We start from the raw sequence: 26,318 nt of genomic DNA on the forward strand, positions 1-26,318 counted from the left end.
GATGACTATGTCCAGTAGGTAATAATAAATTCTTAAAATTGAAAAACCCGATGTCTTGACTGATTCCTCATTATGCTCAGACACATGTCTATCTGCACCAGGTGCTCATCCTTCCTTCCTGACATTCAGACATCCTCGCTTATCCTGTCATCACACAGACACAGGAGCAGGCATGTCCCTGCCCTCTAGATTTTATCTATAGTGGCGGGCCAAGTAGAAATGATGAACCTGCTTATCATGCTGTTGACACTTGATGCTGATGAAAGCTAGTGTGGACAGCAGTTTTTAAAAACACCCGTGAAGCAAACCACTCCTACTCTGCCTTTCTTCAAAACTCCCTTTCCTTCATATAACATTACATTTTCTGACTTCACCAATCACTGAATACTATTATATTTTTTTTATATAATCTTCAAACAAAAAACACAAGACAAATTAGTAGTTTTTCTTTCATCAGTGGTGGAAGAACTCCTCAGACCATTTACTAAGTAAAAGTACCAATAAAACAATGGGGGAAAAAATCTAATAAAGTACTGGTTGTGCAGTTACATGTCCCCAGTGACTGATATATGATTAGGAGTGCATGCACAAAGTTTTTAGCTTGATTGGGCATGACCAGTGACTGGCTGATCGGTCCCACATATCTGATTCTGTCAAATGTACATGCATGCTGCGCTGCACAATGGTTCAAATCATGCGCACAGCCAAAGCAAGCCAAAGTTGACAGCCGGTGACTCTCCAAAAGGGTCAGACTCTGTTTCTTCTCTCTGCCTGCTTGGTCGACTGACTGACGCAGCTGCCTTGATAAGGATGCACATGCTCATCCATTTGCTAGTTAACCCAAGGTCGAGATTATCTTTATTTTTTTCCATACAGACAGACTGACTGGCTCTATGTAGAAAGTGTTGCATGTGGCTTAAATGACACACATAATTACTTAGGGTAACACAGGTACGCATAGTGACTTGTTTTGAAGCAATATCCAACATAATCTTCATACATGTATAGACAGGTGAACGAGAACCTTATTTTGGACACTGAGCTCTATTATGGATGTCTATGAAGGATAAATACCCCCAGACATGAAGTATCCATCAGAATGATTTTGGTTCTACGTTATCGTATCTGTAAGCGGTGTACCATAATCCGTCTCCCTGGCCGGGCTCAATAAACAGTGCTGTGTAAGTATTCAAGAGTCTCAGAGAACTTTTTCGTCACACCTGACACTTGGCTCACTTTATTTTCATAACAATTACAAACATGTTTTAGCGTGTGCGCCAGTAAGTTTTTATAGTTGAATATTTAATTCTGACAATTGATGAGGATGAAAGGGCGTCAAAATCAAGGTTACATAAATAATTTGCCCTGCATAAGTAAATTAACCGTACCTTGTCTATTAAAGCCTTGTTTTTAATATACTATGCATTTAGGTAAAAGGTGTATTTACCTTTTTGTTTTGACAAATCAGCATTGTTGATGCCTCCCCCCCCCCCTCAGCTTCATGGTTTGCCCCGCAGCTCTTAAGCAGGTGCTTGGGCCTACCAGACTCCTTTGCCGCCGCCCCCTGCTGAGGAGACAACTAGGAAGAAGTGAGTACTACCATTGTTTGCTTTATCCGTTTGAGCTAATTTGACTTCCAGCTTTATCAACAATTAACTATTTCAGGTGATGGAACCACTGGTCTCCACAGAGGCCTTCAATATTTGTGCGCACACATGGTCTGAGGCAGTTCTAAATTTGTTCGCAAGGTATGAACAAATTCAGGTAAGAAAATATTGATGAATCATAGATTTGCATTATAACAGCTGAGGGCAGTCACGGGAACACAAGAAGTTTGGACCCAAAATGCCAGACACCAAAGCTCAGCAGTTCCGTTTGCAGTGTTTAATGGTCCATATGGAAAAAAGACAGCCGTCCAAATGACAAACACAATCCAAAAAGGGTTCGGGCAGTAATCCAAAAACAAAGATCCAAAACATAAATCCCACACATAGCATAAACAGGACACAGACACAGGACATGGCAAAACTTTCAAAATAAAACAGAAGTTAAACACACAAGGACATATTTAACAAAATAAAACAGAACTAACAAAACCCAAAACCCAAAAACTCAAACCATAACAATTTGTATGTACAGTTTAAACACAGATGTGTGCATATGCACTGTTTATAAAAGAGGCCGAATGAGCTAAGACATGTTTGCACATGCTACTCCAGCAGAGTAAAAAGTAGTTACAAGCAAGTAGCCATATGAAACTACGTGTCGCACAGCACATGATTCTTCAGGTTAAATGCAATGGTCCAATTTATTTCTGTTTAGCATGACGTTAGTTTTTTACTATTATCTAGTGCAGTTATGCTTCAAAAATGTTAGTGTTGCTCATTTGTGAAGGTTATCTTTAGAAACAATCATTGTTGATATTGTAAGTAAACATGTAACCGACACTGTACACTGTACAACACTGTATGTAGAGTCCGAAATCATTTTCTTGATAGAGGGGAAAAAAGTTAAGATTCAAGCTGTATTTTTTCAGCAGGGGAGCCCAAATGTTTTGAAATAATAGCACTATGTTAGCTAGCGAGTAGCTTTGATTTTAGCATCATGATGCATGCTCTTTGAACATTTATTCAGCCCACTAGCTAGCCCTTTATTCTTGTATCCCTTTCACACTGATTATGTTCTGGGCCTGGAGGCCCCAGTGGTCAGCGCATGCTTTAAGCACGGTGGGGGCCCACACACTGTCACACTGTAGGTGCAGAATGGCCCAGGGGCCCTAGTGGTCAGCTTATTCTAAAAAGGCCAAAGGCCCTGGGGATCTCACATTGTAAGTGCTGGGAGGTCTGGGGGCATTAACCAGTTTTAATATTTAAATCTTAAGAATGCACACAGCAGACTACTCAGTCAAGACAAAGCATCACACACTTGGCGTTAATACTAAGCAATTTTCCTGGTGGCAATTCTGGGGACTTGGGATGTCACAGAAACTTATGTAATCAGAAGTGACTTCAAACATAAGCAAACATGGAGGCAGATTTTGAATCAAACATAGGGGGGGTTGGGGAGCCCTATAAACACCCAGGGGTCTGGTGGTCAGCTTGAACTATGCGCTCTAAGGAACCTGGCTTAACTTCCCTCAGAAGTCTTGGGCTTGGAGGCCCCCTGGCAATCCGAAGCACTGGTGCTGTCCATAAACCCACACTATACTCAGGGATGTGATTTTTATTACCTGAAAATCTGAACCACGTGAATCATGCAGATCTGTAATAATAATAATAATAAAGTTGAAGTCGAGTTAAATGGAAAGGACATCTATAGGCTGACGTAAAATGGCGAATACTTACTTTATTTTTATTTATTTTTAATTAACCCATATTTAGCCAGGTAAGACCTGACTCTTTTACAAAGGACACCTGGCCAAGACAGCAGCACAACAAGGTTACAGACACAAACAATAACCACAAGAAGATTTAAATTAATGTGTCAAAATAATACTGCTGAAAAGATCAAAGTCTAAGGTTTACCATAAGCTCTGTCAATACTTGTCTGCTCCTTTGTTTTTATGCATAAGGGTAGTGGAATGAAGGGGAGAATATGTTTTTGTAAAATATAGTATAGTATACAGGTATGTGACTGGCAAAGGGCAAAAAAGCAGGAAAATATACAGAGACACCCTGATTAAACTGGCAGCGGCAGGACCCATGACAATAACTTATTTGGTGGATGTGTAGTGGGAATCAGACAAATGTCTAATCCACTGCTCCATCGCAACCTCTCAACAGCTAAATATGCAACATGAAATAATTTACTCTATAACTAAATAATATAACTACTAACTTTCAAATTACTTCAGTTGAAGTTAATAGATTCTTTTTAATGAATAAGAGACAGCAGCAAAGGTTGTCGCCTGTGTAAGACCTGGTGGCCAAACTGTTAAAGAAACAGTTATATTATTATGAAATTTTGCCAAACTTGCCAAAACCTTTAACATAAGGACGACCTAAAAAGCAACCATTCATACAGCAAAGTGTAGCCTATTTAGCCCATGACTGATCAATCGACAACAAAGTCAAAGTAAACATTAGATAGCTTATAACAAGCAATAATCAAAACATTCCCAATTTATCTGATCCTTATTGTCAACTCAGTGTTGGGCAAGTTACTCAGAAATAATATAGTTATTACCAATTAGTTACTCAGCATATACTCCTTAAAAAAGTAATATCAGCTACTCCACTTATTACTGGGGGATATAAAGCCACTTTCTCCCGATCATAGACTGTAGTCCAAGCATCACTGGCAGCAGCGGCCGGAGTTTCTTTCTGAGTTTCACATTGCTGTGTTGCTTTAGCTGATGCTTCAATTCCCAATGCAAATTTGAAATGTCGGGGGAACTCTTTAGCTCCACATTTTAGAGGGCTGTTACCATTTGCGTTGAGAGTGACAACTGGACACGTGTGACATATATTACATGTAATTTTTGTCTACAACACAATCCATATGGTTTATGCACCATGCAAAAGAACCATGTGGATAAAGATGCCACACCTCTGCTCTGACATGAGTCACCCTCTCTGTGGTTTCTGAGCTTTGGCATTATTTGAGCAGCTGTTGATGTTTGGACACTTTTCACCGTGGGACAGAAGCATGGCAGAGAATCACCCTCTCTGTAAACAAACCACAGTAGCTGATAAATGCACAAACATCTTCACAATTATAGCCACCAGAGTTTTTTAAAACAAATGTGGTTTGAGAAAGATGGCCACTTGCCAGTGAGGCTGCCAAAGTACTGAAGCTTATCAGGCACGCTAAGTTTTTCTTTTAAAATGATGACAGGGGTTGTTCCAATTCCCGATTCATCTATATATATATATACTCTGAATGCATATTACATAACTTTTAACTGAAACACTACTGTAGCACTGAACCAAACTAACAAGTAAAGTAAGACATTAGAACAAAAAGCAATGAAGGTGTTCAGACAGAGAGAGGGAGAAATCTGTTAGCAGTTAAATGACCTGCAAAACTCATTAACGCTTGCTGTGTTGCCATGTTATACCGTCCATGCACAAGGATGTAATGTGAATTTGCAGAAAGATAAAAATTTAAACAGTGTAAAATAACACCTTTGGTCAGGCTAGTGATGGGTATCCTCATCTGAAATGACTTTGAGGTGGGAAATTAATAACAGAAACATTTTCTTTTGACATCTTATCCATCCTCAGGAATGCCTGGAATGTGCTTTCTTGCTGAAATCAAAAAAGGTGGGGCTTTTTCCACTGCATGCATACCGCCCTCGAAAACTCTTCTGCCATTTGATAGCTACTGCACCTATTGGCTTGGAAGTACAATGCATCTTTGACAAGACAACAGAGGGTAATTGAGCCGTCGCTTGTGTTGAGGCCTTGAAGACCTCAATAATCTCGAGTGGGGGTTGAGTGAATATCCTTGAGCAGAGTGTTCTGTGTTGTATCTATTATACAGCTGTTTATACTGAGATGTGATGATTAGCAAAGCCGTTTACATGATGGATAGTTTCCTGTTTTCCAAAATGCTAATATTTCCCCTGAAAACATCAATTTCTCAAAGCAAAACCAGTGCACTGCATACAGGAGTGACAAACACAGACTGTATTTAGCCATGACAGGAGATGTACTCACACATGAATCAGTGAGTACAGCTTTAGTCTTGATGGATTACCTTCATTTCAGTGTTCAAAATGATATCTGAATAGCTGCGGATAAGATAAAGCACATAAATGTGTACCATTACAACATTTTAATTCCTAATTCTAATACATATTTAACAGGCATGGGAATGAGCATCTTTTATCCAAGTTGCCTGTAATTCCAATAGCTCTGCATTAATTTATTTCTCTTGTAGTTGTCTGTCAAATGATCACTTATCTGATTAATCTCACAGGCATCAATTTTGCTTAAAAAAGGGTCTCTAATGAAGTGTATACACAGTGCAAATTGTTCCAGCTCAGCTAATCTGTATGCAGCTTAGCAAGGCAGCAGCTGAGATATGAAAAATGAGCGGCCTTGAGGATCTACTCTGCTATACATTCCACCGAGAGGGCTGTACAATTGATCTTGATCGAGCCCAATTATTTTTTCCATCTAAAGTCTAAAACTTCGGAGTGAATGTCAGTGCCGTTTTCTGCGTAATAAAAGGCATCAATCTATACTGAGGTGACGCCAACCAGCAAGCACTGCTTATGTCACAGTTTTGCACATGGGCTCAGCAACAGGTGCAGGGCTGCTCAGACGCGTAGTTGAAATCATCACTGGTGCAACACTGCTCTCTAGTGGCACATCAAAGCTTTGCCAAAGTTTCTAATAATGAAGCTTCAGCAGTCTGACATAAAAAGCAAGGAAGTATCCTCAAATGTTTTTAATACAAAATTCCCTCTTTTATTGTACACCCCCCACCCCCACCCCCAGAAACTTTACACAGAGCAAGGATGGATACTGTCCCCCATGTCTTGCATTGGAATCACATACGGAAGAGATTTCTTCATGTAAAGGAGCATTTGCAGTGCGAGTTTCACGCATTTCTCATTACTGAGCTCATTCTTTTAAAACACACAGTCGGCACAGCAACAGTCAATGTGGACTAAACTGTGGAACACTAGTCATCGATCTGACACTAAATGCATTCAATGACAACATCTTTCAAACGACATGAATTGTTTTCTCACTCCCACTTATCTCCACCAAATGTGTGTATTTGCACATGTTAATGTACCCTTTTGAAATAGCTTAAATAAGATAAAAGGAATTAGGATGTAAGTACAAAATAGAAAAGATGGGAACAGTGTTCTGGTTCGAGAGATGTGTTTTGAAGGGTTGTGGTTGCATTGCTGCATCTTGGGTGTGAGATTAACTGTTGTGTTGAGCTGAGACTTTGAGATAGATATCAGTATAGACAAATGTGGGTAACCAATTGTGAAAAACTTTTAAACACATTTGAGTAAATGTACACCTACAAGGAAAGTGAAAAAGAAAATTCCGAGCTCAGATTCTGCACACTTCTGCATTATGTTGTCTGTAGGAACCAGATAAACCTAGTTAAATATAATATACTGTATAACCACCTACTTCCTGTGTATAAAGTAACCTATTACACTAGTCACTCAATATTTAGTCTAGCACTCTTCGGCCTTTCACTATCGTATTCTTATCAGTTCACAGTTTGACTTGTACATATTGTATGTTGTTGTTCTTTGTTGCCGTTTATATTTATTTATATACATGTTTTTACACCTGTAGTTAAACTGTTTGTATTAACTTTGTTCAGCTTTGTTGTTGCATCCTTGTCTTTATCTCTAGGTCCATTTGAAGCTACCTCAAAACTACACTACACACACTTGGCCAATAAAGCTGTTTCAGATGAGCATGTTTATACAATGCATAATATAATGCATTTTAAAAGGGTACATGAAGGTCTGTTTAGTTGTCACAGAGAGCAGTCCTCCACCTGTGAAACCAGTTATGTCTTCTTTGGCTCTGAAGGGAGCTTTCTGAAATAAAGGAAATAACCCCGATCATGTCATCAAGGTCGTCTCGGAGTGGGTTGGAGACCTTAACTGGAATATGCCAGATATACTGTTGTTTTACATACAGGGGGCTATAAGGTTTGAACTAAACGGCATTTTGGAGACTGGAACATAGACAGTATATTACTGAACGAAGCCACCCTGCAGATTCGAATGGAGAGCAGTGAAGCCAGTTTTGGACCAATAAAATACTACTACAGGGCTACTTCCTGCTTGCACCAGCGTCTACTGCATATGATCGCTCAGCATAAGCGTGGTTTAATGACATAGAGCAACAGCAGACACACCGTAGTTCTGGTAGTTGCATAGCTGCGCTATGTCGCACAAACAAGAAGTTTCATGGCTCAGTGTATTTGTCTGACTCAGATCGTCACTGTTTCATCAACCCACCTATGAGGCTCACCTGCCAAACACCAAAGTAGCTTTACTGATGGCCGAATGTTTATTATTTTTAGATTCACTGAGAGTTTATAATCTAAGCAATACGGTTACATCTCTCATGTGCATCGGGATGACACAGAGTTTTGATTTGTCATTTTTGGGCCTACATGAAACCATTGCATTATGGGAAATGTAGGTTGCTTTTGGAGATCGACCCATACTAGGGACTAAAATTCAGGATAATTCCATTTTAAGGCTGATCTGATAAAATTATAATTGGTATACTCCAAAAAGTAAGTAAACATCAATAGAAACAAATCATGACAGTCTAATAGTGTGAAATTAAGTAAATAAGGTCTATTTTGGAATCTGAGTGTACTGCAGCTATTGTTCAGGTAAAGCAAGAAAATAACACTAACAAGATTATAAACAACAGTTTAATACAGAAGACGTATTTCTCCCGAAACAGAAAAAAAAAAAGTAGCAAATTCCCCACAACTTACAACTGGAGAGATCCGATAGGTCAACCACCATGGGAATAAACATGAAGTTAACAAACATGATGTATTTTACAGTGGAGGCCTGTAACTATGGTTAAGGTAGTCAATTGACATCATAAGATCCCCTGTTATATACTTTCCACAAAAGCCCCAAATAGATTCATACAGCGATCATTTTGTTTTACTTTCGTCTCATTTTCTGCAATGTTCAGAAACTGTATACAGATTATATTGTTGCTGAAGCAAAACACAGCAGGTGGATTATTCGGGAGCATCTTTTAACAGTGTTATTTCGAGATGATCTGAAACGCAGTGATACAAAAGAAGCAAGAAAAAAATAAAATAAAAGCACAGTAATGACCTTTCCCAAAACAATACTACAACACACCAGAAAACACAAACAGAAGAAATACACAAACGTTGCTGACTTCTACCAGCCTGTGGTAGATTAACATGAAGATTAAAAGGAACGAAAGCTGCTATTGAAAAATTTTGCATTACTCTTCAATTTGCAACGATTCTAATGAAAACAGCTTCTCTCTTTTTCAGCAACTGCATTAAATGCAGCCTTCAGATCCAAAAATGTTTTGAGCCTTAGCTCACAGCCTTGTATGGATTTTTTTCAGGATTGTTGCACATTTTTTTTCCATTTGATGATCTTTTTCTCATTATATTCATAACATCACATCCGATTATTTCACAGCTGGATCTAAAACTACAGTGTTTTTTTTTCCTTTTTACATGTGGTAAGGGACTGAACTACACATTTCCACACTTCTGAAGACCTTTTATCTGATTCCACAGTTCTCACAGAAATAATTAAATTCATGTTCATACCGTTTGCACAGAACCTCACTTTCTGTAATATGAAAGCAGCGACAGACAGAACCCAGGAGTAGAGCTGACTATCATCGGTGGACAACCACTTGTCTACTGCCAGGAGTCATCAGCTTGTCCTTGCTCACTTCCATTCACAGATCTAATAGGCACTTGAACTACCTAATGTGCCAGTATAATCCCCATGATATACTACACAGAACCAGTTACGCTAAACACTCGAAACAATTAGTGCATTCATGAAGTAGTTCTCAGTCAACAACACATGCAGTATTAATGAAGCATTAAGAGTAATATAAAACACAATTATTTCAGTATTTCAGTAAGTATTTTCTGTCACACAATGTTCTTGAGCTACTGTGTTCAGAACATCTACTCGTTTCCCCAATCGTACTTTTTGGAATGAGTCAATTGTTTGAGATCTGTGAAAGGAAGTGGCCGCGGACATACGGCGGGAGACGTTTTCATAAAAACACACTTGAAAGTTATGTGTCTCTCTGATTATCTGCATCTCTGGTTTATCCTCATCCTAGCTGGGAGGCAGGTTCTGCAGTCCTGACCGAGGCACACAGGCTTGCTGATGTCATTTGTTATTGCCCAACTCATCAGATGATCACTTTTTTTTTTAAAACAATACAAAGTAGAAAAACAACTTAGTTCTAAAAACCCCCAAACACACACACACACACACACACACACACACACAGTCGCATTCAAATAAACATCTGCTCTCATGTGCTGAGAGTTAGGCTGGCAACGATCGCTGAGGTTGAATGTAGGAAGGCAGTGCATGGAAAAGGCAAACTGGCATCAGGGATCGATTAGGTGGACCTGCTCTCGACTCGGACTCAATGTGGCTTACAGGGCCGTCTTGCTGACTGACTTGTGGAGTTGCACACGGTGTGTAGGGGGGTGGGGCTTCATTTATGCTGATGGTGTCTCCTCCCTCAGAAATGAGAGGAGTCTGATGGAAGGGACGAAGAGCGTCGGCCTCCGCGGCATGAGCGTACTGGCTGTAGGGAGGGGGCTTCAGGTCATCCTCTGAAAGGACAGGAGAAAACAGATCAGAAGGGTGATCAGCTGTCTAAAAAATGTAAACATTAGGTCAAATAAGTTTCAACAATAGGGCTGCAGGTCTAATCAAAAAAGCTCCCGATCTCAATTCACACCTGCAATCTCACTTTTATGTGACAATGATTCTGCCGTGTGCGCAGTTGCATCAAAACAAACGCTCCAAATTTCTCCCTAAGCTGCATCAACAAATGACAAGTGTGTGTCTGCGTAGCAAGAGAGACAAGGCAGCGAAATGTGGTGAAAGACAAAGCTTTTTAGGAACAACAAAAACATGTCAGAGTTTTGGATACCCAGTGATGCTGAAGAATGACAAAAACGTTGTCGGAGAAAACAGACCCCGGAGCACTTCTCATCAAGTTGTTATTTTATTTTACTCTCGGTTCAACAGTGTTCCTTGTTTGCCGTATTCTCATTACAAAACCTGCTCTCTTTTCATTTGTCCATTACCACCGTGGCACCTCCGGTACACTCTCCTCTCCTTCAGAAGGTGCGTCTCAATTCTCTTAATTGCATCCATGTTTCCCTTACCCGAGTCTTTTTCCATCCCACCAGAGATGCATGGTGGGACGCAAGGAAACCATGCGAGGAGAGAAGAAACAAGGAAATATGTTTTGTATTGAAATGAGACGTCTTTTCCTCCGAACTGTCACGTGAAGCGATGCCTGTTTCTGATGATGGTGGCAACTGATGCAGCTGTATCAGCTGACACTCGGTTTTAACAGCTGTAGAGGCTTTTGATGGATCTGTGGCTGCACACATGTGCACTGTGCTGATACTAAAAAAGAAGCAGCATGTTTTCCCTCTGTAGCCGTTACCTGTATAACAAACACCTGCACATGAACAACAACCTGCAGTCTGTATTTATACTATGACCTGCTCAGAGGCACTGGATCATTTCTACAGGCACAATGTGTTTATTTATTTATTCATTATTTGCATCTGTATTTATTAGTATTTTGATTGTGAATTAATTATTGAATAACCCAGAATATGATCATAGTGTCTTTTGATTTATAAGGCTAAATGTTTCAGGGAAAATTGAAGTGATGTAACCCATATCAAAGCCAACTCTCCGGAATTATCAGCCTCACATCTGACTGAATGGAAATGGTGATAAATGATGTATAAAAGCATTTCTTGCTGACAGACACTGCCGACTCTCTGACTTTAATTGCCTCTAAAATAAAAGTTAGTGGAAATGAAAAAATCTTTCTAATAAGTGAAGAAAGTTGTTTGTGGTCCTTTTGGTTTTCAGACCTACAATGAACACAGATTTTAACTAGATAGTGAATTAGAAAACTAATCAAATATAAAACTTGGGTGTGACACACTGGAGTTTCAATTCAGTATGAAACTGCAGCAATGCCGTGATGTATCAGATCAGTCCAATCAGCTGCAGCGTCCAATGAATAACTAATATCCGATAAGAGGGCGTGTCGGCTAGTAAAAGGCTCCCGTGATGGCTGGTCTCGTGTATCCTTAGTCATTGCTCCTCAGAGATCGCTCCTCGCTGCACAAGTAAGAACTTTGGGATGGTCTGCATGATGGCGGAGCAGAACAACTTCCAGGTTCAAGCGAGGAAGCGACAAATAAAATAAACTGAGATGCACCTACTGTCTCAGCCTAACCACACTCACTCTCTCTCTCTCGACTCATTTATTAACCTGAAAACAACATGACCTATCAATTAGTCCTACACTGAAGCCACTGGCTCTGACCTGGCGCATGCAAATGACTTAAACTACATTAATGTAAAGTTTGGAAGTTACAAATGAGCATGTGACTGGGAGTTTTTTATTTATTTATTTTTCCTCAAATGGTCACAGAATTACAATTTGACAAAGATTATGTAAGAAACTGCGCCAGCGCAGACGCATTACGCAAGTGTACAAAATTATTTTCCTACCTATAGTACTTTTTATCCATGCATACATTTCCCCAATTAAAATTTTTATATTACAGCAAGCCCCTAGACACCATCTGGTATCTTTGACAGGGGAAAAAAATCTGATGTGGGGGTGAAAATGAGGTTGCAACATTGTGTAACGCAATTAGTGCTGTCACCACTTCCACCCTCCATGAACACATCCTGCTTACTGAATGAGCCCTTTAGATGAAGTAAAATGCAATTTGTCAAGAAACAGACTCTGAAACTTGACACAAAGATTACAAAAACTGGCCTGGGTAGCTCCTGCCCTATTCATGAAGTCACAATGACAATGTTGAGAATCAGCAGTAAGTCACATGAAAGACGAGCTCCTTTAAATGTTACTGGGAAGAAAGGTCAACATCAGATTGGCTGGGGATAGTAATAACATTTAAAAATATTAAATTAAATAGGATTGGCATAGGGGGAACAAAGATTTAAAAAACTGCTAAAGTGGTAAAGGTCTGACTGCTCCCAGAGCACCAGCAGAGTGCTGAGTACATGAAGTCTCTTAGTGGAAAGAGTTAGATGACAGGTTTTCCCTTACTAGCTTTGCTTCTGCCTGCAGAGCTGAAAACACAAGAAATGACTGAACTGACATGAGCGGCACACATCAAGGAGACCTGGTACACAAAGTAAACCTCGAAGCGTCTGATGGAGTCATAATGCTGGCAGTGTTTCAGAAGCCGGTGGCCAACTTTTGTCATGAGTAGTTCAAACCTGTGCTCAACAAGTGCAAGCAACTGGATTAATAAACTGTACTCTGATGTGTGTCTGAGTTTTTTGTGGGTTACGGTGAAGGAGTAGTAATTTTAAGCTTAAACTGGATTTCTGTGGTAATGGGCAACGCTGTAACCACGGTGACAACGGGCGTAGGCTCCATTATGCTGTAGGCTGACATGCACCTCTATAAAAATGTAAAACGCTCAGTTATCTTTTCCTTTTCAAAGCCACCTCCACTGCAAACCTTCTTCTCACAATAAACTCTGCTCAATTGCAGTAAATCAAGCTATGTAAATACCACGACCAGGCGGAATAGTCAGTAATGAAACAAGGCAGACTTCCCCACTGTTGCTCGTAACACAAAGCGAATAAAACAATGTAAACAGAGTTACTGTGGGGAATGTAGTAATTAAAACACCATCTGGTCCGATCATGTATGATATACCTGTTTTAGTGCTGCGGTGGTGCTATCAACTGCTGAAATCCGACACTGAAATATTAATCAATACCCGTCATAGGTAGCTACGATGTGACTACCGTTAACCCCTAGCATCAAGCATAAATCTGGCTTTGCTTTGCTGGGTGCTGTGAACCAAGGAGGACTTGCCTTTTATATCTTAAAGTTGCAACTGAGTGAAAATATATGCAGCGGATAGCAGCCAAGAGCTGCCACTGACAGGAAGTTATGAATGAAGAAGTGCAAAAAATAAGAATGAAGCCGTCTTCCTGACTCAAATTTAGGTCAGCTATGTGAATGAGGAAGCAGCAGGCGCATGGTACATGACTGTGTTGAAGAGTGTGCGTGTGCTACCTCCGGAGACGGTCTCATATGGTGGTGGCATGTCCAAGTGGGAGTAGGAAGCAGCTGGTGGCAGGGCTGTGGAGGGCTCCTCTATTGACAGGTCATCCTGAACGCCGTACAGACTAGGCCAGACAGACGTTTGCTGCAGAGAGAAGGAAACATAGAGGGAGTTAATGATACACTCAAAAAAGCAGAAACACACAAGAATATACACTTAGACCTGCACTTGTACACAGACAGCAAAAAGATGCAGCTTACACCTTCATAAATCTGAAGCCAAGAAATCCCAACACTGCTAACACTATCAGGATACTAACTCGGTTGGTTTTACAGTACACATCTCCAGAGGTGACATTGCTGCTGGCTATGACAATATTGATTTATGTATTTTGGTTTAGCCCTGATGATAAAGGGGAGCCAGGCAACAGGACGGAGCCATGTGCACATCATCTCCGTTTAGCCCACTGATGTGTCGGTGTAAGTGTCATCGGTCCTCCAGCAAGAATCTATGGAAGAAGGGCGCTTACTTTATGTCTAATCATTATTCTATGGTCATAATTATTGAAATCTAAGTAGGCCAACAACGTATTAGACACACACCATTGTAGGCTAATCAATGGCATACATGTCAGTGACTTCTATCACCAGCAGCTCCTTACAAATACCAAAATATACTATATCTACAGTCAGGAATGTATTAAAAAATAAATACCGCCCAAGCCTACCAAACACCATGAAGCAAACAGTGAGACAATACTCCTGGAGAGAAATGAGATACTGTAGGTATGATAGACCCCTCTTTACTCTGTTTAAACGTGTTTTCTAACCATTGTGCTGACCAGCATGGAAACTTTCCACACCAAACCCGATGAACCACGAGGCTGCCCATAAAGTCGTTTACACAAAACGCAGGAGCGAGGCGTCTGCAAGTGAACGTCTGAAACAATGGATTCAAATCACACAAAATGAAACAGGGGTGTTTATTTTGATGACAAAAGATGACGAGGAGAGCAAGCAGCTATAATAGTCATAGTCAGTTTTATCAGCCAGTTAGAACGGTCAAGGTCTTTTATCTCCTCTACCTCCTCTGAAGAAGCTCTCAATGGGTTTTTTTTTTATAACCATGTTAGCTGGCTAACTACAGCAGGAACAGGAAGAAGGTTCATGCTGTTTGAGCCGATAATGCAGTGATGATGGACTGATTCCTTTGCAGACTGATGTCTTAATTAGCCCAAATTGCCATCCTGTTGTTGTGGGCGTGATAGAGAGCGTTGAGGAAAGATGCAGCACAGATAAACCACCCCAAGTTCAAGGTAATTACCGCACAAATAACCTGTAATAGCCTATAAAATAACATAATTACTGTGACACCTTTTTGCCAAATCAAACTGGATCCTCAAATCTTCCGTGGCCAGTTACCGGTCACATCTCTGCACAGCTATTTCTATAGTCCAAAACCAATTAAGATAAAGCCTAAGAATCTAAACTATTCAGTTCTTCCATCTCTCTACAGGGCCTACGTGTATCAAAAGTTTCTTTTCTCATAGCTCTAATGGATTCACTTTTCAGGTTAGCCGTGAATAAGATTGTCCAGGTGGCTTAGTGAGTGATACTACATTAAGACTTTCCCCTCCCACTATGTTTGATTCATTGAAAAAGGCCAGGACTCGAGTCGTCTTGGCGTCTCTCCAGAAAACGTTCAGGGTGCTAGGTTATGGATGACCAGGGGGCCTCCCTGCTGCACATTCCATTAAAATCTAAACAGGGAACATTATACACCAGAGACGGCAGAGGGAACTAGAAAGGAAGAGGAGCAGAAGGGGGGTAAAACGGAAGAGGAAGAGTTATGGAACAAGGACAGATTAGAAACTGGAGGAGGCTGAAGAGTAACAAGCCGAAGAGGGCTTCTGGGATACTGGAGGTTGGCCAGTATATGCATGTCTGATAAGACACGAAGAACGGCAATCTAAACTGGATTGGACTTTCTCTAAAATCAGACAAACATTACAGATAGCACACAGGATATTATAACTGGTCTGGGAAAACCCAAGGCCAACAGCCCAGGCGTCTCAGTTCCTACCGCATCATTTATTTATTTTTTTAACAACTGGGGCATTTCCTGTTTCCTGCACAAATATTTCAAACAATGCTAAAAATATCATAGTCTGCACCTCTTAAAGCGTAACTACAGCAATGAAAAATAACTCAGAAGAGGGGGCAGTGTCAAGATGAACAGGAAATGACTAAATTGACTTTTATGCGTTTGTCATTTGTGCAGCATCTTTTGCAATAGCTACTCAGAAGTGGACGAAAGTTGAGTTAGAAAAAAGTCTGAGACACCGGTTGTGATTCAGGGAGCATATTCTAGGTAGGGTCTGAATCATGGACATTGCTTCCAGGTGTTTTATAGAGGCAGTGAAGCAGAAAGGCCGTAGGAGAAGCACGAGCATGAGGACTGTCTAAACCTTTTGGCATCGCCCACAGAAAAGACTATTCTAGACATGCCGCTCATCAAAGCAAATTCAACTTGCACTTTAAGGGAGCAATAAAAGCAGACAACTAAGGTCATCCCAGAGATCAAATGACTCTAAAAGGGCAGCCCAAACGGACCACATCAATTAATCAGGAAACTTACAATTTTTTTTTTTTTTTTTTTTTTTTTAACCTTTATTTAACCACGAAGTCCCATTGAGATTCAGAATCTCTTTTACAATTTTGATTCTTATGATTTCCATGGGACAAAAGATAGTAACAGTACAGAGTAAAAGAGTTCTGAGACACACATTGCTGACTGTAAACCAGTCCCGCACACGTCACTCACACACACACACACACACACACACACTATTACTTTCTAACTGAAGAAATGTCGAAGCTGTGACCTGCCTTGCCAGGCCCTCGGTCGCCACGGTCAAGTGCACGCAAAGCAGAAGCGTGGAACCTATTAATGCACATCCACACACACACACTCACTCATTATGTCACTGAAAGGGAAACGAAGCCCGTCTTGTCATTCTATACAAAGTAAAAGCGACTGACTGAAAACCACATGCCCTCTTGAGAGAACAAACAACTCCTCTGCAAAAATGTAACACAACTGTGACCTTATTTGACTTTCTCTCACTCCAGGCCTGCAAACTCCAGCGGGGTGAAAAAGGTGACAGTTCTGGGAATAGGGCCGGACGTTGCTTATTGCCGAACAAAGCTAGCTGAAGTAGCTGAAGAGGAACAACAGTTACTTAATACAGTCGATTTTTCCAACAACATTCATATGGTGTGTGTGTCAAATATGTGTCTGCTTGGTTTTGAAAGTTTAAAAGATATTTAGGGCCCACAAACAGTAACATTAACTGCAGTAAACAGCATGGCTATGTACTGAATTGCTTATGCTGACTGTCAATGCTCCTTTACACTTCCTGTATTTCCAGGGGAGAAATGACATCATCTCCTGGATCACACTCTGTGTAGCCTCGAGGCCACGCACCCTCCAGTTGTTGCGCCATCATCCCCTCTGTTGCATTTTTAAACATGTTGGGAGAGAGGTACAGCAACCATGAGGTGTCTTCAGCCTACATAAAGTGAGTCTCTTTATTGCCAAAACACCTGAACCTGTGTATACTTGGCCTCAGCCATAATAAAAACATCACCTGGGGGTGCAAAACCACTTTGGTGGTTGACAGCTAGATTAGCAGTTTCAAATGTAGACCGAGTTAGTGTTTGAATGTAGGTGGGGGCTCAGCACTTACACTCTGTCTCTCGCACATCTGATGAAGGTAGGCCCTTCCTCCAACAATGACTATCTGAGCATTGCGTGGATTGCTCAGGTATGCTGCCAGCTGCCTCTGTCTTGATCGGTACCAGCAAACATAGAAGAATATCTTGATGATGATGAATATAATAACAACTCTGTAAAGGGCAGAGGAATTGGCAGAAAGAGAGGAGGAAATTGGGATATGGATGGGTATTAAGCACACAATTTAAACTCTACCTTTATCATATTGTTTTTAATTCATTATACAATTAAACAAGATATACTCACATGTACCAGTACAGTTCCATTTTTTGTGAGATGTCAGTCACTGAGTACAGGCTCTCATAGCTGGGGAACAACTTGCTGATGATCCCTAGCCAAAACCACAAATTGCCCTACAAAGGGAACAGTTTTGAGGAATGATTAGAGAGGCAATATTTATTACCTTCACTTAATTAATACATTACAATAACAGAGGTTATCAGGTTATCATTAACACTAACAAACTTTTATAAACCCAGAAGCTCAGAGCATCTCACCACTTCAGCTAACGTTAGGTTGAGTTAAACGTTCAAGCACTTTCTGTAACTTAAACCAGATGGTTAAACATTACGTTTAGCACGACAGCTTCTCCTTTAACTTAGCAAAACGCAAACGCAAACACAAGAACAAGATTTTTTTAACTTACTTTCTAGCAATGGCTACTCGGCCTTCACAGTTAACTGAGAAGGTGTGCCATTTCCCTTTTCCTGTAGTCTCTTGAGATGCGAGTAAGTCAGAGCTCCAGGAACCAGTTGGGGCTACTGCTAATTTAGCTAGGCTATCGTGTCGCAGGCCAGAACAGCAACAACATCCGTTAACGTTACTCTATTTACATCCGCCGCGAACAAAACAATAACTGAAATTGACCTGTTTTATGAGCATACGTTACCTTCTTGGTATTATATACCAGGTCGCTAGCTAGTTACTCGGCAGGCTACTCGTTAACTTAACATTGAGGAAACAACTAAACTAGTCCTATAGAGTTTTAGCTAGCGTTAACTTAGCACATCCTTGTGCGTTCAACGCTGCCTTCACAGTGGGCGGCGTTCACGGTACTGTTTCTTTCAGTGCTTCCAGTAAGCAGCTGCACCGCCTCAACGCATTACGGGTAGCTTTTACGTTCATGTGCTGTTGTTCCTGTCAGAAATTGTAGCCCCAAATGGCGACCGCTGTATAAGCAGCACGGAGCTACTTTGTGCTTCCACAGGATAATTCAAATAAGAAAGCCTAACTCTGGTGGGTTCGTAGTTTATGATTTTTTCCCCCCAAAATATGCCCCCTCCTGGAAAAAAAATCCTCAAACGTCACAACTGTGAAAGGATTCAAAATAGTAAGAACAAATTATCTGTCTTCCCGCATCTCGGCAGCGGCGTTGTCACCACCACAAAAAAAGATTTGATTGATTTAAAAAGTGATATTACTGTGTTGTTTTTTTTTTTACTGCTGGGCATTTAATTGAGTCCTATCATAAGTGTCAATATTTCCTGGGGTCATTGAAAGTACCATCGTCTGACAAAGGGGCAAAATTGGACCAAATATAGAATATTTTAAAAACTATGTCAATATATTACACATGTAGATCAACGTGTTATAAACTATAATTATTAGAAGGCGAAATGATTGCAAACGTAACCTTGTTTAAAAGTAGATGTTCAGTTAATGTCGAGTCTTGAAAGTTTCCCCATGATACCTTCCAAGAACTATTGAAAAACTCATCGAAACACCCATTCAAATTCAAACATATATAAAGATGTCAATTAATGACAAATTCTAAATATTCTAAAGGGTTTTTCCTATCTCTTGATTCTTTGCCCCATCTAGTGGCCACTGTTTTATAATACAATGTACCATTTCAAAAAGACAACCACATACAGAATGACACAGTAAACTACAGACTCAAGTTAATACGTAAATATATATAAATATGAAAAGCAGACCTATCAAAATTTACAGGTGTGTGACTGAGCTAATTTCTAAGCAAATCACAAGGAACATTTCTGCAACATTTTCAAGATCTCTAAAACAACAGATTTGACAGTATTTTAAACAAAGATGTTTTAAGGGTAAAAGCTTTCTTAAAATAACTGACAATGCCGCACCTAAACCATAAATCCAATTCAATAAAGCTAAAAGATCACAGTGACATCCATAGGTACAACCCAACAGTTACAGAAAAAAGCACTGACACTATTTTTTGTTGTGTTTCTGTTCCAGTGCATATAACAAACACACATTTTTATTACAATTTATAAGCATCTTTTATTACACGTTATTTCAAAATTCAAGTCATCCTGTAGTCTTTTAGTCAAAAACAAACAACTATTTGTAGCACATGTGTCTGATTTATAAAACAATAACACGTAAGAGTGAATGATTATTTTCTGTGAACGAGACTGTGCTTTGCAATGCTCTCCACCAAATGTATGTAAGATATGTAATGTAAATTTAAGTTCAATTTACATTACATCTTAAGCTATTTGTCCAATAAACCAAACCTGCCTTTCAGAGATACAGTTTTCACAATGCTTTCACAGTGAAGTGACACTTCACCATTATCCGAATGTTCAATGTTAGTCCATTATCTTTCTTATCGGTTATCTTCCACAATGATGGTCCTTCTTGGGTAGGTGTCTATGTCCACAAATATGTAGCGAAACTCATATTTTCCAGTTTCAGGGTTCTGCAAAACAACAAGTTAAAACAGTATCTCAACTTGGCAGATATTTGTAAAATCATTTCAAATCATGTCTAAATATCACCTCTATACATTTAGTCTCTCTGCTGTCACACGTGACATTACTTATGGATTTTTTTGCAGATACTTTAAATTTAGAATAAATATTGGGATAGCTCAATATTAATAGTACTGCTCTTAACTAAAGGAAAATGCCAACCTCTTTTGACTCTGAATGTACAGTCCCTTTGAGGCCTGGCTCAGAGCCTTCGATGTAAAATGTAAGTCTCATGTGCTTCAGTCCGTCCTTCAGGTACTCCATGTGACTATAGTGGAAACACACACACACACACACACACACACACACACACAAAAATACTATAATGCCTCAGCACTACCACCACATAGATGCTAATTTATCTACTGTATACTTTCACCTATTTAACACTCAAATCCAAGATATATCCGGTTTGTGAAATGGTACTTTTGATTTGATTGAAGACTTTTTTGTTCACTGTCAGACTGAACTGAGGTAATAAAAGCATATGATAATTTGAAGTGACAAAACTTATTTATTACTTCACGCACTAATCACCAACAGCTTATTTTGACAGAGTAACGAAATTCCCACCTGACTTGCTGCCTCCTTCCTCGACGGGTAGTCTCCCCATAACACTTGATTGGCTCCCCAAATGCACCAATCACCTACATGTTCAACAAACATAAATGTTTTATTGCACTTCATTTTTCAACAGGAGATAACCTCAAGACCTTGGCAAACTGTCAGAACAGATATCAACACAATATACACAATAAGCACCACAATACGGGCACGCATTTAGTGTAACACTGCATATTATCCAGTATAGGTGTGAGCTGTCTCTGGGTTATTGAGCTTAACAAGAGAAGTACTGTTTGGTCTCAGCAATTTGTGATTTTAATCTCACCTCTGGGTGTAACTTGACTTTGTTGAAGGCTTTCCCGTAGATTTTATTTGGACTCGAGGAAGAAAACAGCTCCTGGAACACCACATATAACAGCCCACCTGAAACACACACACACACACACACACACACACACACACATAAACGTCCATATCCATTACCTGACTTGAAATGAGACTGCAAATCTGCTCGTTTGTGATATGCCACTCTTGAAATCTTGAGGTTGTCGTCACCTGTCACTCCAAGCCCGATAAGGACGACTATCAAGTAGGTGAAGTCTCTGCCGGCTTCTTTCACTGGAAGATATTGTGGGTGGGAATTATTAGACAATCAACTAACTGAACATTTGCAGTTTACAGTCTCACAAATACAGGTGGCCCAGTTGGAAAATTGCACTGGACTCTGGTCACTTGTGATGACGATTTGTCACAATTCAGATGCTATTTCTAGACTCAACAGTTTTTGGGTGTATAAATGAAAGAAATACATTATCATATCTTATCATGCAAGGAGCAAGAGAGGCCACAACTCTGCCGGCCCCTGGCTTACCTTTTTGTGCAGCTGAAGGCTTTGGACTCGCACCCTGATACCTGTAAACTGACTTGTCTCTCTCTTCTGGGCTGCTTTTATTTCTGGCTGTAAAGTCCAGGGAAATAGCCCGCCACCTCTGAGTTTGAACGAAGCAGCTGAGTGCTGGCTGAACACAAGCAGGAGCCCCGACTCTTCTGTGGAAGGTCAGTCTTGATACTGTGGACACGGTCCTGTGTGTGAGGAGGACCGAGCTGACCTGTGTGAGCTTGGATTTTTGCACAGAGTATTGTGTCGCTGCCTGTTGTAGATTCCGGTGCAGGGCTTTCAATATCTGCGTATAAGCCATGATTGTGTCCTCTGTGAGTGAAGCTTAAACTCCTTAAACCTGTAGCAAGGCCGAGTTAACTCTTTAGCACGGTCAACAGCTAGGTAGCTGAAGATGTGAAATCAAACTAACCTACCGCAATGTATAATAACATAACATTAATTTATTATACGACATGAATGTACTACTTTAACCACTGACTAACCTACTCGAACATATTTGCAGGGGTGGTCTGCGTCAAATCAATTCCAGAGTCGCATACGTTTGTCGTCACACAACATATAGGATTCATGGGAGACTGAGTTTTTAACTTTAACTGAACCTCCCAACGGGAGGACCTTTCTGACGAGGAGAGATGCCAATATAATAAACTACGAAATAAATAACGACATATATAAAGCAAAAGCGAGCATGTGTTAGATCCAGGAAAAAGTTGATAAAAGAGGGCGAGCAAAACTCCGCCTACTTCTTTAGACTGGAAAAAAATACATACATTTCTTAACCGGCTACTGTTGATCAGATTAAGGTAGATGGTAAAATTATTGTTAACCCTAGAGAAATAGCCTCTTATTTCTAGGCCTATACACTTCTAATTATTGTGAGGCAACTGCCAACTCCTTTACAGAATCTATCGGCCACTGCAAAGTTATACAGGTGAAACTCGAAAGATTAGCATATTGTGCAAAAGTTCATTTATTTCAGTAATTCAACTTAAAAGGTGAAACTAATATTTTATATAGACTCATTACATGCAAAGTGAGATATTTCAAGCCTTTATTTGATATAACTTTGATGATTGCATACAGCTTATGAAAACCCTAAATTCAAAATCTCAGAAAATTAGAATATTACATGAAATCAACAAACAAAAAGGATTTTAAATACAGAAATGTCAGCCCTCTGAAAATTATAAATCATGCATGTGCGCTCAGTACTTGGTTTGGGTCCCTTTTGCATGGATTACTGCCTCAATGCGGCGTGGCATGGATGCTATCAGCCTCTGGTACGGATGCTATCAGCCTGTGGCACGGCTGAGGTGTTATGGAAGACCAGGATGCTTCAATAGCGGCCTTCAGCTCTTCTGCATTGTTCGGTCTCATGTCTTTCATCTTTCGCTTGGCAATGTCCCATAGATTCTCTATGGGGTTCAGGTCAGGCGAGTTTGCTGGCCAATCACACACAGTAATCCCATGGTCATTGAACCAGGTTTTGGTACTTTTGGCAGTGTGGGCAGGTGCCAAGTCCTGCTGGAAAATGAAGTCAGCATCTCCATAAAGCTCGTCTGCTGAAGGAAGCATAAAGTGCTCTAAAATGTCCTGGTAGACGGCTGCGCTGACTCTGGACTTAATAAAGCACAGTGGACCAACACCAGCAGATGACATGGCTCCCCAAACCAACACAGACTGTGGAAACTTCACACTGGACTTCAAGCAACTTGGACTGTGTGCCTCTCCATTCTTCCTCCAGACTCTGGGACCTTGGTTTCCAAATGAGATGCAAAATTTACGCTCATCAGAAAAGAGGACTTTGGACCACTGAGAAACAGACCAGTTCTTTTTTCCCCTTTAGCCCAGGTAAGACGCTTCTGACGTTGTTTGTTGTTCAGGAGCGGCTTGACAAGAGGAATACGACATTTGAAGCCCATGTCCAGGACCCATCTGTGTGTGGTGGCTCTTGATGCAGTAACTCCAGCCTCAGTCCACTCCTTGTGAAGCTCCCCCACACATTTGAATGGCCTTTTCCTGACAATCCTCTCCACGGCTACTGCTTGTGCACCTTTTTCTTCCACACTTTTCCCTTCCACTTAACTTTCTATTAATGTGCCTTGATACAGCACTTTGAAAACATCCAACTTCTTTTGCAGTTACCTTTTGAGGCTTTCCCTCCTTATGGAAGGTGTCAATGATGGTTTTCTGCCCAACTGTCAGGTCAGCAGTCTTCCCCATGATTGTAAATTCCACTGAACCAGACTGAGACACCAATTAAAGGCTCAGGAACCCTTTGCAGGTGTTTTGGATTAATTAGCTGATTAGAGTGTGACACTTTGAGCCTACAATACTGAACCTTTCACAATATTAAAATTTTCTGAGATTTTTAATTTGGGTATTTCATAAGCTGTACGCCATAATCATCGAAATTATATCAAATAAAGGCTTGAAATATCTTACTTTGCATGTAATGAGTCTATATAATATATTAGTTTCACCTTTTAAGTTGAATTACTGAAATAAATGAACGTTTGCACGATATACAAATTTTTCGAGTTTCACCTGTATCCATAGACTGTATATAAAAAGTTGATATCACTAGAGGATAGAGACTTCTGTGATTACAGCATTTCCCAGGGGGAGGTGTTAACAGCTATTAGAGGTCTGAAATATAACAGAAGCCCAAGGTGTGATGGCATAACATCTGAACTATATTAAATGTTTGATGAATTGCCATGTCCTTTTCTGTATAAGGTTTTCTTAGAGAGTTTATAAAAAGAAGCTCTTCCAACAACTATGACACAAGGTGTCATCACTCTGATTCCAAAAATAAAAAAAGACAGACATTGTCTAGAGAAATTGGCACCCCATCACTCTCATAAACAACGATTATAAAATCTTTGCCCTTATTTTTGCTAATTGACTTAAAGAAGTGTAATAGATGAATCATCGAGAGATGCCTCCCAGATTTCTCCTGCATTAGATTTAATTCATGGTTTCTCACTGGCGTCTGGTTTAAAGTTAAATGCGCAAAAATGTGAACTAATGGCAGTTAAAGAGTGTAATGTCTCTTCTATACAGTGGGTACAGAAAGTATTCAGACCCCTTTAAATTTTTCACTCTTTGTTTCATTGCAGCCATTTTCCAAAAATCAAAAAAGTTCATTTTATTTCTCAGTAATGTACACTCAGCACCCCATCTTGACAGAAAAAAACAGAAATGTAGAAATTTTTGCAAATTTATTAAAAAAGAAAAACTGAAATATCACATGGTCATAAGTATTCAGACCCTTTGCCGTGACATATTTAACTCAGGTGCTGTCTATTTCTTCTGATCATCCTTGAGATGGTTCTACACCTTCATTTGAGTCCAGCTGTGTTTGTTTATACTGATTGGACTTGATTAGGAAAGCCACACACCTGTCTATATAAGACCTTACAGCTCACAGTGCATGTCAGAGCAAATGAGAATCATGAGGTCAAAGGAACTGCCTGAAGAGCTCAGAGACAGAATTGTGGCAAGGCACAGATCTGGCCAAGGTTACAAAAAAATTTCTGCACTGTTGAGTCTTCTTTTTTCTGCTTCATTGCCAAACTTCATTATAGTTTAGATCACTGCTGATTATTTTCTAAATTAGGGTTGCAACTAATGTTTATTTTCATCATTGATTAATCTATTTTCAGTCAAGCAATTGATTGTTTAATTTATAAAATAGCAGAAAATTATAATTTTTTATGGAATGCAAAGAGACATTTTAAATTTTAAAAAATAGTCTAAAATGCAAAGATATTCAGTTTATAATGATATAAGAAAAGAAAAGCAGTAAATCTTCACTTATAAGATTGCTAAACTAGAGAACGTTTTGGCATTTTTACTTTATATGACTTAAGCAATCAATCGATTATCAAAATTGTTACCGTTTCATCGACTAATTGATTCATCCACTAATTGTTTTACTGACCTGTACACAGTATCTAAAGGAATAGTGATAGACAGATTAATTCGTCGGCCGATTAATCAGGCATTCACAAGGCTGATGTATCATCTTAATGACAACAGATCTAATCTAAAACCATTACTGGCTAGAGTTAAATATATATTGTTATACTGTAGAGAATAATGCAGTTAAGTGTATTTTTGTTTTTCATGAAGTAATAAAAAGTACATCTAAAACAACACGTTACTGGCTAATAACATGTACTGTATGTGATATCTTTGTGATGGATCAGGTAACATACTTGGGAGCAGTTATCTTCAAAGACCAAAATGCAAGATGTCTGTTAAATTTTAAGCCAATCATTGACAAAACACACAAGAAATTTAACTATTGGCTGCTAAGGAATTTATCTTTGAGAGGCAGAATATTACTATCTAAAGCAGAAGGCATATCCAGACTCACTTACTTGGCTGTGTCTTTGGATGTTGACGCTGTGTTATCCAAAAGAATTGACAATATGTTGGTTAATTTTGTGTGGAAAAACAAAACTCACTTTGTTAAAAAGTCTGTGATTATGAACCCTATGAATTTTCTGGACTTC

At 39.8% G+C, this 26,318-nt stretch overlaps 2 protein-coding genes across 3 annotated transcripts; both read right to left on the reverse strand.

Annotated features, from left to right (window-relative positions):
• Window positions 1-8,361: 8,361 nt before the first annotated feature.
• On the reverse strand, window positions 8,362-18,654 carry si:dkey-118j18.2 (protein transport protein SEC31). 2 transcript variants are annotated; one of them, XM_038727027.1, is made up of 5 exons: window positions 18,245-18,654; window positions 17,845-17,951; window positions 17,552-17,711; window positions 13,815-13,947; window positions 8,362-10,320 (listed from the first exon to the last, which is right to left on the reverse strand). In XM_038727027.1, the coding sequence occupies exons 2-5, from the start codon at window positions 17,862-17,864 to the stop codon at window positions 10,025-10,027; spliced, it is 609 nt and encodes a 202-aa protein (XP_038582955.1). In that variant the 5' UTR covers window positions 17,865-17,951; window positions 18,245-18,654; the 3' UTR covers window positions 8,362-10,024. The 2 variants fall into 2 exon arrangements, with proteins under 2 accessions (XP_038582955.1, XP_038582964.1); XM_038727036.1 differs by having other exon boundaries at window positions 18,488-18,652.
• A 1,134-nt stretch (window positions 18,655-19,788) lies between these two features.
• timm21 (translocase of inner mitochondrial membrane 21) lies at window positions 19,789-22,319 on the reverse strand. Its single transcript, XM_038727016.1, has 6 exons — window positions 21,766-22,319; window positions 21,450-21,512; window positions 21,220-21,317; window positions 20,904-20,977; window positions 20,493-20,598; window positions 19,789-20,278 (listed from the first exon to the last, which is right to left on the reverse strand). Exons 1-6 carry the CDS (start codon window positions 22,091-22,093, stop codon window positions 20,186-20,188), a joined length of 762 nt encoding a protein of 253 aa, XP_038582944.1. The 5' UTR covers window positions 22,094-22,319; the 3' UTR covers window positions 19,789-20,185.
• Window positions 22,320-26,318: the final 3,999 nt, after the last annotated feature.

The sequence above is a fragment of the Micropterus salmoides genome, unplaced genomic scaffold (assembly GCF_014851395.1).
Source record: "Micropterus salmoides isolate LMB-PRFRI ecotype aquatic unplaced genomic scaffold, ASM1485139v1 Ms_hic_scaffold_1, whole genome shotgun sequence".
Classification (NCBI taxonomy): Eukaryota; Metazoa; Chordata; class Actinopteri; order Centrarchiformes; family Centrarchidae; genus Micropterus; species Micropterus salmoides.